This window comes from Cebidichthys violaceus, unplaced genomic scaffold (genome assembly GCF_023349555.1).
Source record: "Cebidichthys violaceus isolate CVI_PGR_0920_01 unplaced genomic scaffold, fCebVio1.0.p SCAF_163, whole genome shotgun sequence".
NCBI lineage: Eukaryota > Metazoa > Chordata > Actinopteri > Perciformes > Stichaeidae > Cebidichthys > Cebidichthys violaceus.
In genome coordinates this window covers 189,945-205,131 of record NW_027176333.1, presented here as the reverse complement: position 1 = coordinate 205,131, position 15,187 = coordinate 189,945, and the positions used below count along the sequence as shown (strand labels likewise).

At 43.6% G+C, this 15,187-nt stretch overlaps 1 protein-coding gene and 1 long non-coding RNA gene across 2 annotated transcripts; one reads left to right on the top strand and one right to left on the bottom strand.

The window, feature by feature from the left end:
- The first annotated feature begins 4,176 nt into the window (after positions 1 to 4,176).
- On the top strand, positions 4,177 to 14,902 carry tmem116 (transmembrane protein 116). The gene is made up of 11 exons (XM_068711597.1): positions 4,177 to 4,244; positions 4,816 to 4,862; positions 5,414 to 5,477; positions 6,394 to 6,525; positions 9,554 to 9,658; positions 10,435 to 10,469; positions 10,545 to 10,628; positions 10,700 to 10,835; positions 10,914 to 11,058; positions 11,140 to 11,219; positions 14,453 to 14,902. The coding sequence occupies exons 2-11, from the start codon at positions 4,849 to 4,851 to the stop codon at positions 14,618 to 14,620; spliced, it is 963 nt and encodes a 320-aa protein (XP_068567698.1). The 5' UTR covers positions 4,177 to 4,244; positions 4,816 to 4,848; the 3' UTR covers positions 14,621 to 14,902.
- Positions 12,247 to 14,170, bottom strand: LOC137873384 (uncharacterized). Its single transcript, XR_011103199.1, has 3 exons — positions 13,773 to 14,170; positions 13,234 to 13,512; positions 12,247 to 13,050 (listed from the first exon to the last, which is right to left on the bottom strand). It is a non-coding gene; the product is annotated as an uncharacterized lncRNA (long non-coding RNA).
- Positions 14,903 to 15,187: the final 285 nt, after the last annotated feature.

Genomic DNA, 15,187 nt, shown 5'->3' with positions numbered 1-15,187 from the left:
GTGTGTGTGTGTGTGTGTGTGTGTGTGTGTGTGTGTGTGTGTGTGTGTCAGTAGAGAAAGAAAGGCACAAACACAGGGAAAGGAATCCAGATATGTGTGTATGCATGTGGGGTGTGTGAAAGTGTGCGTAGAGAGAGAGAATCCTCCGTGCTCATCAGGTCCACTGATGAGGGAGTAAAGGGTCTCTCCTCTCTCCTTAGACGCTCCCTCCTCAGCCTGCTCCGCTTCCTTACTGCCTTTTGTTAATTGCCGTTGTTCAATATCATAAATTCCCTGTGAAGACGGAGAGAAATTCTGACCGATTTTGTTCAGTATTCCAACTGTAGATGGAAACCAAAGTGCCTTCAGCTGCAGCTCGTTTCACCGTGAAACAGATGGTGAGACTTCCAGTACGACTACAAAGAGAAGAGAAGTGATCACGACGACTCGTCAGCGTGGAGCAAAAGATGAACAACACCTTGACAGGATGTGAGTAAACATATTTTAGAATACACACTGTATCCTGCTGCTGTCATGAAGAGACAAAGAAGTCAGGAAGATATCTTAAGAATGACAGAACTGCAAGCTGATCAACATGAATCAAACACGCTCCGCTTATTGTAACTTCACTGACGTGTGCGACTGCACAAAGTCACGTATGTGCAGAGTTTCACCTTCATCTGCCGAAGGAGAAGCGCTTCTCTGCCTTAAATCTGAGTTTGAGACGTGCACATACGGGTGGGTTTGGTGACATCACAGCTCATTTGGAAGCCAATCGTGGTCCAGTATGTAGTTTAGATACATTACATGTATCAGAGACATCTCTGTCCAACAATTCAACTTTTCTTCAACTGTTTGTCAAATCAATTTAACAGGCAATGATATGTCAACGTTCAAGACTTGTTTCCAGTGTCCCCAAGTGGCCAAAAATGATCCATCATTGCATGTTCAACAGCTTCAAATGTGATCACTAGTGATCACAGTGACTAGTAGTGATCACATGTTCATCGCTGCATAGCTGTGCTGGGCTGTGACCTTACTATTATGTCTCGTCAGCTTCAAAGTGAGGAGCCAGTGTTACCAGCAGCAGCTGTAGCTGTTTAATTCAGAGTGATTCTAAAGATTAGCATTTAAGAAATACACTAAACTATTATTGTTATCATTATTATTAATAAACTCTGTGGAGTGTAGACAGAACGTCCTCTACAGGAGCTAGCTAGCATCAGCTAGGGTTCATAACACTGTCAAAGTGACATTAAGAAATAAAACGTGAAGAGTTTCATTGGGAGGAATTCCATTTAAAAAAATGCAGAAATAGCATTTCTTCTTTATTTATATAATATTGAACACTTTGGGGCTCCGTATTTCACAGACTGGATGTACAAATGAGACATGTTGGCACGGGGCCCCTGGCTCTAAGCCGGGGCCCCGTGCCAACAACTCAACAGCGGCTCTGACACAATATAACCCTGGACATGTTCTAGGGCCTGGTCCAGCTCTGGGTGAAAAAGCTTTATCTCCACAGTGGGTTTCTGAGAAGGACTCATGAGAATATATATTTATATATATATATATATATTTATATATTTATATATATATATATATATATATATATATATATATATATATGTTTAACTGTATAAACACATATATATATATGTTTAACTGTATAAACACACATATATATATATATATTTAACTGTAACTGAAGCGGACATTCCAACACAAACCTCGGTTACAACTCAACACAGTAGTTGCTTGAAGGTGAAACAATGAGCGCAGCGTTCTGCAGACAGAGGGAGGACGGATCGGGTCGAGGCCGAGCCGAGGAATCCAGATCAGGAGAGGAGCCGAGTGGTGGAAGTGATCAAACTGTTATCTTCTCTCTTTGAAACGTTTACTTTCTAGACGTCTGGTCCTTGAAATGTTCAGGTGGTAATCTGTGAGAACTGTTACTGTACATCTCATGGAGTTTATGCGCTCTGTGTGTGTGTGTGTGTGTGTGTGTGTGTGTGTGTGTGTGTGTGTGTGTGTGTGTGTGTGGAGACCTGTTCTGGGTAAAATGTGAGACTTCTTTCTGGAGAAAAGAAGTAAATATGGTCCATGTGTCGGTCAATAAGCACAAATAGAGTCAACATGGCACCTTTGGCAGGACAATCCGTAACAGAGTCTCTGAGGTCTGACACTGCTACAGCCATTCAATGACCAAGAGGGGGCGCTGCAGTCCACCCAGTCCACTACAGTCCACACAGTCCTACAGTCCACTACAGTCCACACAGTCCACACAGTCCACTACAGTCCTACAGTCCACCACAGTCCACACAGTCCACACAGTCCACTACAGTCCTACAGTCCACTACAGTCCACACAGTCCACACAGTCCACACAGTCCACTACAGTCCTACAGTCCACTTCAGTCCACACAGTCCACACAGTCCACTACAGTCCTACAGTCCACTACAGTCCACACAGTCCACTACAGTCCACACAGTCCACACAGTCCACTACAGTCCTACAGTCCACTACAGTCCACACAGTCCACTACAGTCCACACAGTCCACACAGTCCACTACAGTCCTACAGTCCACTACAGTCCACACAGTCCACACAGTCCTACAGTCCACTACAGTCCACTACAGTCCACACAGTCCACTACAGTCCACACAGTCCACACAGTCCACTACAGTCCTACAGTCCACTACAGTCCACACAGTCCACACAGTCCTACAGTCCACTACAGTCCAATACAGTCCACACAGTCCACTACAGTCCTACGGTCACTCAAACCAACATGTGGTTCTACATAGACCCTCTGAGTTCCCCACCAGTGTCAGTGTTGGACGTGGATGTGTTGACACTGCAGTGGAGCGCGGAAAATATTTCACCAGACAACACAGCAGGTTCTGATGCTTCCTGTTTTGATCTAAAGTATCTTATCAGCTGATCGGTATCTACTGAAATGATGCTGATCATCTCTTTAGTCCAGATCAATAATTGAAGCCTGTATGGTCTTTACAGAGTTGAATCAGGACCTTCAGTATTTAAAAGCTTGTGTCTTGGTGCCAGATTTAGTTTTCAGTTATTTCAAAAGAAGAAGAAGATGTGTTTAGGAGGGTTGGGCATCCAGAAAGGGTCAAAAGAACGAAAACAATGTCACCATCAGAAGCTTCATTTACATTTAAGTTGACATGAATAGTAAAATGAGATCACATGTTGGTTTCAGACCAGAGCTTCAGATTGTTGTTTCCTTCATGCTTCCTCTCTCTGCCCACTCGTCCTGGTTCTGTTCTCTATCAGCAGACTGATATCAGCTCAATGGGCTCAGACATAAGAACGGAATGAAGAAAGCTGAAACTCACAGAAACAACAGTTCAACAGTTGTGTGTTCTGGCAGCTTTCAACAGAAAGTTACACACTGTGGTTACAGTTTGTCCACTGGGACGAAAAAACAACAGCAGCTTCAAAATGATCTGCAGCGGCCTGAAGGGGGCGCCAGCAGCACCTCATACTGTCCTGATCCAGAACTGCTTCATACGATGTACTTTACTCGAGTATTTCCATTTATACTACTTCATAATTCTTCTCGTAACTTCTCCCTCACACCAGCAGATGGCGCCAGTAGACAAGCATAAATAAACACACAGTGGTGGAAAATAAAATGTATTTAAGTACTATTTGATGTACTATACTTCTACTGTACTCCTACTGTACATTTCAAATGGAAATATTGTTATTTTTACTGCAGTATTACTACTGTCAGATGACTATAGTGCAGTATAAAGTACCTCTGAGATGGAGCTAGAGTACAAGTATGAAACAGAGATGTAAATACTACAGAACCTCAAATATGTACTTAAGTACATTACTTGAGTAAAAGTACACACATATCACCGCTGTAGATATTTATGTAACCAACAGAAACGACCCTGTCATGTTAAATAGATTGAGAGGTGATCCTTCTGTCCTGAACCACGAGTCCTGGTCTGTGGTGGACTAGAGTTTCTGTCTCAGGAAGCTTCCGAACTGACTGAAAAGAGCCACAAGTCAAAGCCATGATGAGAGTCTGACTCTGGTCTGACTCTCGTCTCCTAGGGGGCGTGGCCATGTTGACACAGGGGGCGGAGCCAGTGTGAATGAACGCAGCCTGCTGTCTGTGCAGCACAGACCTTCATTCACTTGTCATCATGTGGACTTCAGAGACGCTGCTCGAGGTTTCCACCAACAGCAGTGAGAGAAACACCACCGGAGCAAAGGACTGGTCTGAGGTCAGTGTTACCCTCCTATTACTCTGAGTAATACTATGAGTAAAGAACCTGTTAGTTACACATTCTCAACTAATACTAGTACTCAGATCTTTTACTTTGAACCAAAGTATCAGCATCAACCTTTAGAAGTACTCTTTAAGTCGGTGATGTAACCAGTTACAGCTGTGAGAGTATAAGAAGAGATAAAAGTTCTCTGAAACACATCAAAGCCTCTTTAACAGAACATGAAGGAGGTCTGATGATCATTTAAATGAGTCCGGTAGAGTTACACCTCGTGTCTCTTCTCTATTTCAACACTTTCACTCTCAAACACCTGCAGCTGCTTCAAACCTGAAGCTTCTTATTGTCGAATCTCCCTTGACACAAATACTCACGAGAGAAAAAAGTCCCCAACAAAGTGACGACTTCCTGCCGGTGGTTTGATCAAAGCGACTGATTCCTTCAGTCGTTCGTTTTAAGAACGACTTCATTGTCCTTTACTTTCTCACAGTTTCATCTTTTAAAGCTGCTTCACTGAGCTCTCTGCATGCTGTAGCGTGTGAAACTGATCTGAGGTCTGATCCGTCTGCAGGTGTATGAAGCAGTCCGGTGGATCCAGCTCGGCATGGCTCTGCTCAGGTCAGTGGGTTCATCACGAACATCTTCATCCTCCTGAAGTTCATTCTCTTCATGTTGTGCTTCATCTCGTCACAGCACTCAGACAGTAAAGAAGGAAACGTTTGATTAGATGCTCCTTGTAGGAGCCATTAGTTATGTCTGTGTATTATATGTTTGAATTGGGAGCCTATCTCAGGTTGACCACTGGTGGCAGTGTGTATTTGTGTGGCAGGTAGTTTATATATGGGGCACAGGTACAACTGACAGAGGTAATGATGCATGGGTGACGGGGAGATTGCACGTTTTTTATCGCAAACCAGACACACCAGAGGGAGACCAGGAAGATAAGTGATATTAAAATGTATTATCATCTGAATGCTAATTAGACGGGAACCTCACCCAAACGTGTGAAAGCCTGGAATCTTTATGTCAAAGCGAGTAAGAAAACACGATCTTCTACGGCACCCAGCCGAGTGGCTAGTTACAGAATCAGTCATTACACTCCTTCTTAAACTATTGAATCTGTTCCAGTGAGTTATGAGGACAAAGACTTCACTCTGGTTCTGTTTCAGTGTTCTGGGTTCAGCCTCCGTCATCGTCTGTGTGAAGTCACAGAGACTCAACCTCACGCCGGAGGTCAGAGCTCATTCTTTGTTTGACGTGTTTCTGCTCTCTGACTCTCTGACTCTCTGACTCTGTGACCCTCTGACCCTCTGACTCTCTGACCCTCTGACTCTCTGACTCTCTGACTCTCTGACTCTCTGACCCTCTGACTCTCTGACCCTCTGACTCCTGACTCTCTGACCCTCTGACTCTCTGACTCTCTGACCCTCTGACTCTCTGACCCTCTGACTCCTGACTCTCTGACCCTCTGACTCTCTGACTCTGTGACCCTCTGACTCTCTGACTCTCTGACCCTCTGACTCCTGACTCTCTGACCCTCTGACCCTCTGACTCCTGACTCTGTGACCCTCTGACTCTCTGACCCTCTGACTCCTGACTCTGACCCTCTGACCCTCTGACTCTCTGACTCTGTGACCCTCTGACTCTCTGACTCTCTGACCCTCTGACTCTCTGACCCTCTGACTCTCTGACTCTCTGACTCTCTGACACTCTGACCCTCTGACCCTCTGACCCTCTGACTTTGAACGTGTGAATGATGTTCAGAATCCTGTCACAGACGTTTGTAGACCTGCAGCTTGTTTGTGACTCAGTGGAGACGATTTGAGTTCAGATTCAACTGCTCCACGTGAACCTGAAGGTTGTTTTTTTCCAGGTCTCCAAAGAGGCTTTAAACCAGTTTCTGAACATCATCTCACAAAATTTAAAACCAGTTTGAACCTTACTTTAGACCACACGTTTGTGTTTTTTTTTTATTTGTTTAAGTCTCACTGTTCAAAAACAACTGATTGTATTAGTAAGAAATGCTCAGCTGGGATGTGTAAAGGTTGATGAACAATCTGAATAAATCCTGTAATTTCAACATTATGGTCCTTTACTTTAAAGAATATAACATAATAACAATAAGTAAGAAGTCAAACTGTGTTTGCAGCTGCAGCCTCTGTTCCTGCTCAGTGTGTCCGACCTGCTGCTCGCTGTCTGCTGGCTGATCGGAGCCGCTCTGTTCTCTCAACACTGCAGCAGCCTGAACACTCTCTGCTACCACCTGCACACTGTGGAGCAGGTAAGACTGCACTTTACTGCTCTATATTACACGTTACTGCTCTACATGACACTCTACTGCTCTATATTACACTTCAATGTTCTATATTACATGTTACTGCTCTATATTACACGTTACTGCTCTATATTACACGTTACATGCTCTACATGACACTCTTCTTCTCTATATTACACTTTACTGCTCTATATTACATGTTACTGCTCTATATTACACGTTACATGCTCTACATGACACTCTTCTTCTCTATATTACACTTTAATGCTCTATATTACATATTACTGCTCTATATTACACATTACATGCTCTACATGACACTCTTCTTCTCTATATTACACTTTACTGCTCTATATTACATGTTACTGCTCTACATGACACTCTTCTTCTCTATATTACATATTACTGCTCTATATTACACTTTACTGCTCTTCATGACACTTTACTGCTCTACATTACACTTTACTGCTCTATATTACACTGTACTGCTCTCCATGACACTCTACTGCTCTATATTACACTTTACTGCACTACATTACACTCTACTGCTATATTCTATATTAACCGTTACTGCTCTATATGACACTCTACTGCTCTATATTAAACGTTACCGCTCTACATGACACTATAATGCTCTACATGACACTTTACTGCTCTACATTACACTCTACTGCTCTATATTAAACGTTACTGCACTACATTACACTTTACTGCTCTATATGACACTTTACTGCACTACATTACACTTTACTGCTCGACATGACACTTTATGCTCTCCATTACACTTTACTGCTCTATATTAAATGTTACCGCTCTATATGACACTCTATTGCTCTACATTACACTTTACTGCACCACATGACACTTTACTGCTCTATATGACACTTTACTGTTCTCCATTACACTTTACTGCACTACATTACACTTTACTGCTCTACATGACACTTTACTGCTCTCCATTACACTTTACTGCACTACATTACACTTTACTGCACCACATGACACTTTACTGCTCTATATGACACTTTACTGCTCTCCATTACACTTTACTGCACTACATTACACTTTACTGCTCTACATGACACTTTACTGCACTACATTACACTTTACTGCTCTATGACACTTTACTGCACTACATTACACTTTACTGCTTTCCATGACACTTTACTGCTCTACATTACACTTTACTGCTCTATATGACACTTTACTGCACTACATTACACTTTACTGCTCTCCATGACACTTTACTGCTCTCCATTACACTTTACTGCACTACATTACACTTTACTGCTCTCCATGACACTTTACTGCTCTACATTACACTTTACTGCACTACATTACACTTAACTGTTCTATATGACACTTTACTGCACTACATTACACTTTACTGCTCTATATGACACTTTACTGCTCTACATGACACTCTACTGCTCTGCATGACACTCTACTGCTCTACAGGACACTTTACTTTCTAACTCTCCGATCAAACTGTGACGCTCCACTACGCTGGCAGAAAACATGTGATTTACGTTTTGAATTCAAACAAAAAGTCTTTGTTAGGTTTAAGAAAATGTAAACAAAGAAAAATTAGTCGGGAAAACTTATAGAACAACAGATGGATGTTTAAAGTTCTACATGAGCAATGTTTTAGAAACATTCTGATAATTTCACTGAGAGATTTATGAGTTTATGTTCTAAGTTCTTCTCACTGATATAAAATGAACGAAGAATGAATGAATGAAAAATAAACTGCTTATTCACAAATATTGAATATTTAATAAAGAAATAGAAACATTCTGTTTCTTTAAAGGGCAGCAGGTCAGTGATTGTTCACCAGTGATGAAGATATTATGGGATTTCATTTTCCTCAAAACAAATAAATATGTTCCCTTAAAAATCCGCCACAATAAGGAAGCATCGTATGAAGCTTTGAATCCTCATGAACCACAAAGACACTTCAAAAATGGAAAGTCTCAACTTCCTCCTGAGAAAAACAGCTGAAATAGAAAGTGTTTAATTTAAAGAAGGTTCTTCATCACAAACACTTTCACTGACTTTAAACTCTTTTCTCTTCATTTCACTCAGTTTCCTCCAAACAAACATTTTACTCACATTCAGCTGTCAATCAGACAGTTCTCTGCATTTGAATTTGGTCCCTCCCACCAGCTCAGTGATTGGAGGATAGGTGTGTCCGTCTGCCTTCAGTACATCTAGTGGTCCTCAGAGGAACTGCAGCTGAAACACCAAATACTTTAATGACCACTGATGTAAATGTAGATACTGAACACAGCGGTGCTGATTAATTAAAATCATGAGAACCTGATACATAAGAACATAACTCACAATCACAGATTATACCAACTCACAGAGGAACCCTTTAGAGTCAGTTTGAGACTCACAGAGGAACCCTTTAGAGTCAGTTTGAGACTCACAGAGGAACCCTTTAGAGTCAGTTTGAGACTCACAGAGGAACCCTTTAGAGTCAGTTTGAGACTCACAGAGGAACCCTTTAGAGTCAGTTTGAGACTCACAAAGGAACCCCTTAGAGTCCGTTTGAGACTCACAGAGGAACCCCTTAGAGTCTGTTTGAGACTCACAGAGGAACCCTTTAGAGTCAGTTTGAGACTCACAAAGGAACCCCTTAGAGTCCGTTTGAGACTCACAGAGAAACCCCTTAGAGTCAGTTTGAGACTCACAGAGGAACCCCTTAGAGTCAGTTTGAGACTCACAGAGGAACCCCTTAGAGTCAGTTTGAGACCCACAGCTTCTTCCTCATCTCACGATACACCCGTCCACCAGTAGTTGGACCAGTAGCACCAGTAGATGTTCTGGAGTCCTGCTGACAAACAGACTGAAGTTGTACACACGTTGTATTTAATCGCCTCAATATTTGTCTCAGAGGTCCAGGTCCTGAACTGGTCCTGAACTGGGTCAGTCTCGGATGAAACAGAGCAGCAGAACCAGGACAGACCTCAGAAACACATTCCTGACCTACATGCATTGTTGTGTCTCTTGGCTCTGTGTCTTTGTTCAGATTCTCTACATGGCCTCCTTCTTCTACACCCTCAACTATGTGCTGAACCTCTACACGGGAATCAGAGACAAGTTCTACAGCTGCATCAACCAAGTCCCACTTCAGGTTCCTGCAAACTAACACATCTACTTTATGAGCTACAGCGACGCCACAAACATCTGATGATCAGAATGCGATGACGTATGAAAGCAGCCAGCAGGATTGAAAGTACTTAACGTGATACAATCACATGAATGCAGCAGTGATGATGATCCAGACATATTTTACTGATCAATCAATACTTTAACTTCAACTACTGATAATACTTACATACTGTCACTAGTGGAGCATGTCCACAGTGTGGTATTAATACTTTTACTACAGTAAAAAGGTACTTTAGAGTACTTATTTAAGACAGAGTTTTATGTTTCCTAAAAGGTGAAAATAGATTAAAATTAGGTTGTTGTTGTTGTTATTATTGTTGCTGTTGTTGTTGTTGTTGTTGTTGTTGTTGATGATGATGAGCAGGGATGTTTTTGCCACAGTGATGTGACTCTAACTTAAAGGAACAGTTCAACAGTTTGGGAGATCCACCACTTTTCTAAGAACTAAGACAGTCACTCTCACACCGTTAGCTTAGCTTAGCATAAAGACTGGAAACGGGGGGGAAACAGCTAGCTGGGCTCTGTCCAGCTGATGAGCACGTTAAACCTGGTTAGTTTAATCGTACGATAACCAAACCACCAAACCACAACCACATCACGGCACTGACAGCAGAGCAACACATTTCCTGAAAGGTCAAACTGTTCCTTTAATGCTGACATCATCGTCAGCTGACGTGTCTTTGAAGTTCTGATTCAGGTCTTTGGAGTGAGTTCTGATTCGGGCTTGTCTTTGTCCAGGTTTCCAGCAGAGTGATCACTGCGCTGCTCTCAGGGTGAGTTCATCTCTCAGCATCGCTGCTCTTCATGTTTCCTGAGTCCTCTTTAAACGGTTGCTGCTCTGTTCGCAGTCTGTTTCCTGTTCTGCTGATGACGCCTGTGTTCATACAAGGAAACATCAGCCAATGTCAGGCTAACTTCAGCGAGCCCTACAGGTGCGTTGAGACACGATGAAGAGCGTGATGAAGTATTTACCTGAGCTCACTGTGCTCCGCCCCCCCACCAGGTGTCTCCTGATGCACACCGGAGCGCTGTACCTCACCTCACAGCACCAGCAACCAATCACAGCCTGCGCCCGGCTGCGCACCTACCACCTCGCCATCTTCCTCGCCTCCTTCTTCCTCACCCTCCTCAGCATCACGGTGAGTGACGTCACATGACGCTGACATGACGTTAAACAAACCGAGCTCCGGTTGAACCTCCTTCCTCTCCGGCTCCAGGTGCTCGCGGTGAAAGCTCGTCGTATCTACAGACGGATCGTGACCTCGAGCGGTTATCTAGGCCCCCAGCAGCGGGCCTCGTTCCGCGCGATGGACCGGCGGATGCTGCTGTACCCGCTGGTCTTCGTCCTTTGTTGGGGTCCAGGTTTGTGTCTCCATCTCACGTCACTGTGATAAACCAAAGAGCCGGGTTTTTGACTCCGTGTCTCTGTGTTTGTTTCCTCAGCGATTAGTCTGGCTCTTCTCCGGCTGGTGAAGCCCTCGGCGGGTCAAGGTGCGACCGGCGTCGCCCTCTACGTATCTCAGGTGAGGACGGGGTCTGGAGCTGGTCCTCAGCCGGTCTGGGGTCTGAACACACCTATGGTCCGGTCTCTTTAGGAGTCTCTCTGTAGACATTTGATTGACTTCTCTAACAGGAAGTGTTGACAGACACTTCATACAGAGGGACCCAGGAGGCCCCTAGACCTGGACCTTTGAACAAGCCTGTTCAAAGGTCAAAGATTTGGTCCTCAGAAGGAGTTCTTATCTGTAACTTCAGTGGCACAGTAAGGTCAAAACACACTGTGAAAGGGTTAATGTTTTAAAAAGAAAACACGGACGCCATGGTAGAGACCTGTCAATCACAGTAAGCCCCGCCCCTAAAGCATCCCCTGCTTTATGGTCTGTTTGACTCTAAATGGAGCATAATGTACTAAATGAACATCATGCTGTATTGAAGAAGACTGTAAACTAGAGATTGAGACCATAAACTCATGTTTACAATGTTTACTGAGGGAATAAATCAAGAGAGAAGTAGAGTCATTTTAGACTAGACTTCTATACAACCAGAGGAGTCGCCCCCTGGTGGACACTAGAGAGAATGCAGCTTTAACACATGAAGGGTTGACTTCACTTTATAGAACTGGAGGTTGATTCAAGGAAATACTGGAGAATCCTCAAGCCTCTCAAATCAATTAAAATGATGTAGCGTGTGAGGAGTCAGGGGTCAGGATCAGGGGTCAGGTGTTTCTTGGCTATTACAGTTTTTGCCCGTTGCTTGAACACATTTTGCAAAACTTTGCTCATTGTGCCAAAACTCTACACACAAGTAAACATGACACAACACTGGGAAATATACCATTCACATCTGTGTCAAATTGAAACTCTACTATCAAAACCTAAACTCTGCTATTAAAACCTAACATTCCTTTGTCAAAATGTAACTCTGATGACAAAATGACACATACTTGCATCATATGCATACACTTTCAGATCAGGGGAACACACTAGTCTACTTTATATAAAACACTGCAGTCTTTGATTTTCACTGTTTATTCAGAAGGCATATTTTCAGGAGGCACATTTTCAAACAACCAAAAAAGCAAATAGGCCTACTCAATATTGTACATTGCAGTAACATGAATTCAGACAAAGCAAAAAAGAAAATAATAATAATAGAAAAAAACACTATACTGTAAACACAGAAAATCATGGCAATTGTGCATACGTGGGCTCATGGATCCCGCCGTCTGTTGGGGTCTGGCCACAGGACCTCATCGACATCGCAAGCAATGTCTTCTCCGGCTCGGCACCGGGGAAAATATCCCCTTGCATGACGAAACCATCCATGGATTGCTGTCACCTGAATGTCGCCGCAGGCCTGTTCCATTGCCTGCAGAAGAGGCATGCGGGCATGTGGTTGGCGGTCATATACACGCCATCTCCAAGCCGAAAATGATTCCTCTATAGGGTTTAAGAATGGTGAGTAAGGGGGCAAGTATACCACTTCTAATTGATTGTGGTTGGTGAACCAGGCCTGGACCAGAGCAGCCCGACGGAAACTGACATTATCCCATACCACCACAAACCTGGGCTGATCTGGTCTGTTCTGTACAACTATATTATGGAGAGCATCTAGAAATGTGAGTATATGTTGGCTATTGTATGGACCTCGTTTTGCATGATGATGCAGAAGCCCTCGAAGGCTTATGGCGGCACACATTGTGATATTTCCCCCGCGCTGCCCCGGGACGTGCACAATTGCCCTTTGGCCAATTACATTACGACCTCGTCGTCTTGTTTCGCTCAGGTCGAATCCAGCTTCATCCATGAAAATGAATTCACGAGGCTGTACGGCTCCATCCATGGCCAAGATTCTCTGTAACAAAAAAGAAAACATATTACTGTACTACAGTGCTACACATACAGAACCCTCACCCCATCACACAGGTACCTGTGTAGCTCTCCGAATGGATCCATGTGGTACTGATATGGTACATATTCAGCTGCTACTGGATTTCAGAAATACTGTATTGTAAATGTAAAGGACAGCTACACTTACCCGTACATATTCAGCTCGAAGTCCTTTGACCCTGACACTGTTCCTCTCAATGGGACCCTGTAGAGCTGCTTCATGGTGATGTTGTGTTCTCCCAAGATGCGTCTGATGGTGGTGATGCTCACACGGTTTATGTTGTTGAATACTTGCCCGTCTACAAGTATTTTCTGTCGTAGCTGGTGGAGTCTGGGTGGGTCTGCCCTCACTAGGTCCACAACGGCAAGTTCCTGCCGTTGTGTGAACAGGCGTTGGCGTCCTCCCCCAGAAGGTCTTCTAGTCATTCTAGTGAAATACAACCACAAATTGTCATCGGTTTGCTTCTTTTTCTTACAGTACTTTACTGTATATACTGTATCATCCACTGTACTGAAACATCTCATAAGTAATCATGGTATGTTTCACAGAGATTACCACTTTGGCTGCAAAGGGAGCATTAGCACCCTGCAATACCCTGTACACGTGATGTGGTCATGTGATATACTGTAGTAGAGTGCTGTAAATACCATCAGAGTAGAGCAGAAGATAGAGCGGTGAAGACATACCTGTTTTCTAGTCGGAATGTTCTTATTACAGATGCCACTGTGAAGCGGTTTAGATGTGGGTGGACTCTCTGCCCAGCTTCCCTCATAGTCAGGCCACGGTTGATGACATGGTCCACCAAAGTTGCTCTTATATCATCAGGAATAGGGGTCCGTGCATGGCCTCCTCGACCTTGACCTTGTCCTCCTCCTCTTCCTCTTCCTCCTGCTCTTGCTCTCCCTCCATCCATGCTTGCAAAGTTCTTGAAATGGCTAAACTGAGGGCTTTTTGTAGCTGATTGGTGTTCAGTTTTGCAAGTAAGTGCCTTCAGGTGTGTATTTGAGTGGTTGCAATTACCCGATGTGTATTTTGGATACATGTGTTTTCCAAATGGCACCCTGAGATTTCATTTTTGAACGAAGTGTCTTATGTATGAAATAGAGTGTAGTATGCAGGACCGAGTGTGTTGCATAAAGGAGTAAGTGTGTTGCAGAATTGCAACTAGAGTGCAAAGCAGGGCTTTTGTTTGAGGTATGGGTACATGTGTTTGAGGTATGGTAAGAAAAGCTTCAAGTTGTGTTACTTTAGTCTAAGCATGGGTCTATAGTGTTCAAGCAACGGGCAAAAACTGTAAGGGTCTTAAGCCAAATGGTTTGGAACAACAACACAAATGAATGAACTTCAGTGTGTCTTCTGTCCGCAGGCCTTCACCTCGGCCTCTCAGGGTTTCCTCAACTGTCTGGTCTACGGATGGACTCGTGGACGTCTCCGCCGGGCCGGCAGGAGGGTTTTGTCTCGAGACAGAGACACTCAGACGCCTCTGCTGAGATCACAGAAGAAGATGAGCTACCAGACACTTCGCACCGGCTGAAAGAGACAGAAGTGACAAACTGAAAGTGAAAGTGAGAGGCTGGAAAGTCTGAACTTTTTCTTTCACTGACAGGGAAAACCCCACGGCTGCGTCTCTGCAGAGGACGAAGACTTCAGCCTCTGATCCTGAACCACTGAGGTGAGAAAAAGGGGAAGAAGAAGAAGAAGATGGAGAATTCACGATGAGAGAAAACAGGATTTGAAAGAGACGCGGCTGCTTTCACTCTGAACTGTGGGTTTAAACCTTATCTGGGTCACATGACCACTGAGGAGGAGAAGGAGGAGGAGGAGGAAGAGGAAGAGTCTCACCAAGACGGACGACTTCTTGGTATAAGTTGGTGATCATTTGAGCAGATTTGACTTTAAAGGAATCTGATTTAAAACCAAACAAAATCTTAAGATGAAGAAGAAAAGACGTTGAATAAATGTGAGTTTAACACTGAAGTCCAGTTCTTCTCTTCTCTGAGTCTAGAGGCTGCAGACATTTAAGACTTTAACCTGTTGGATTAAACACTTTGTTATAACTGAAGCCTCCTGAAGCTTTTCTGAAGAAAGATTAAGTTTGATA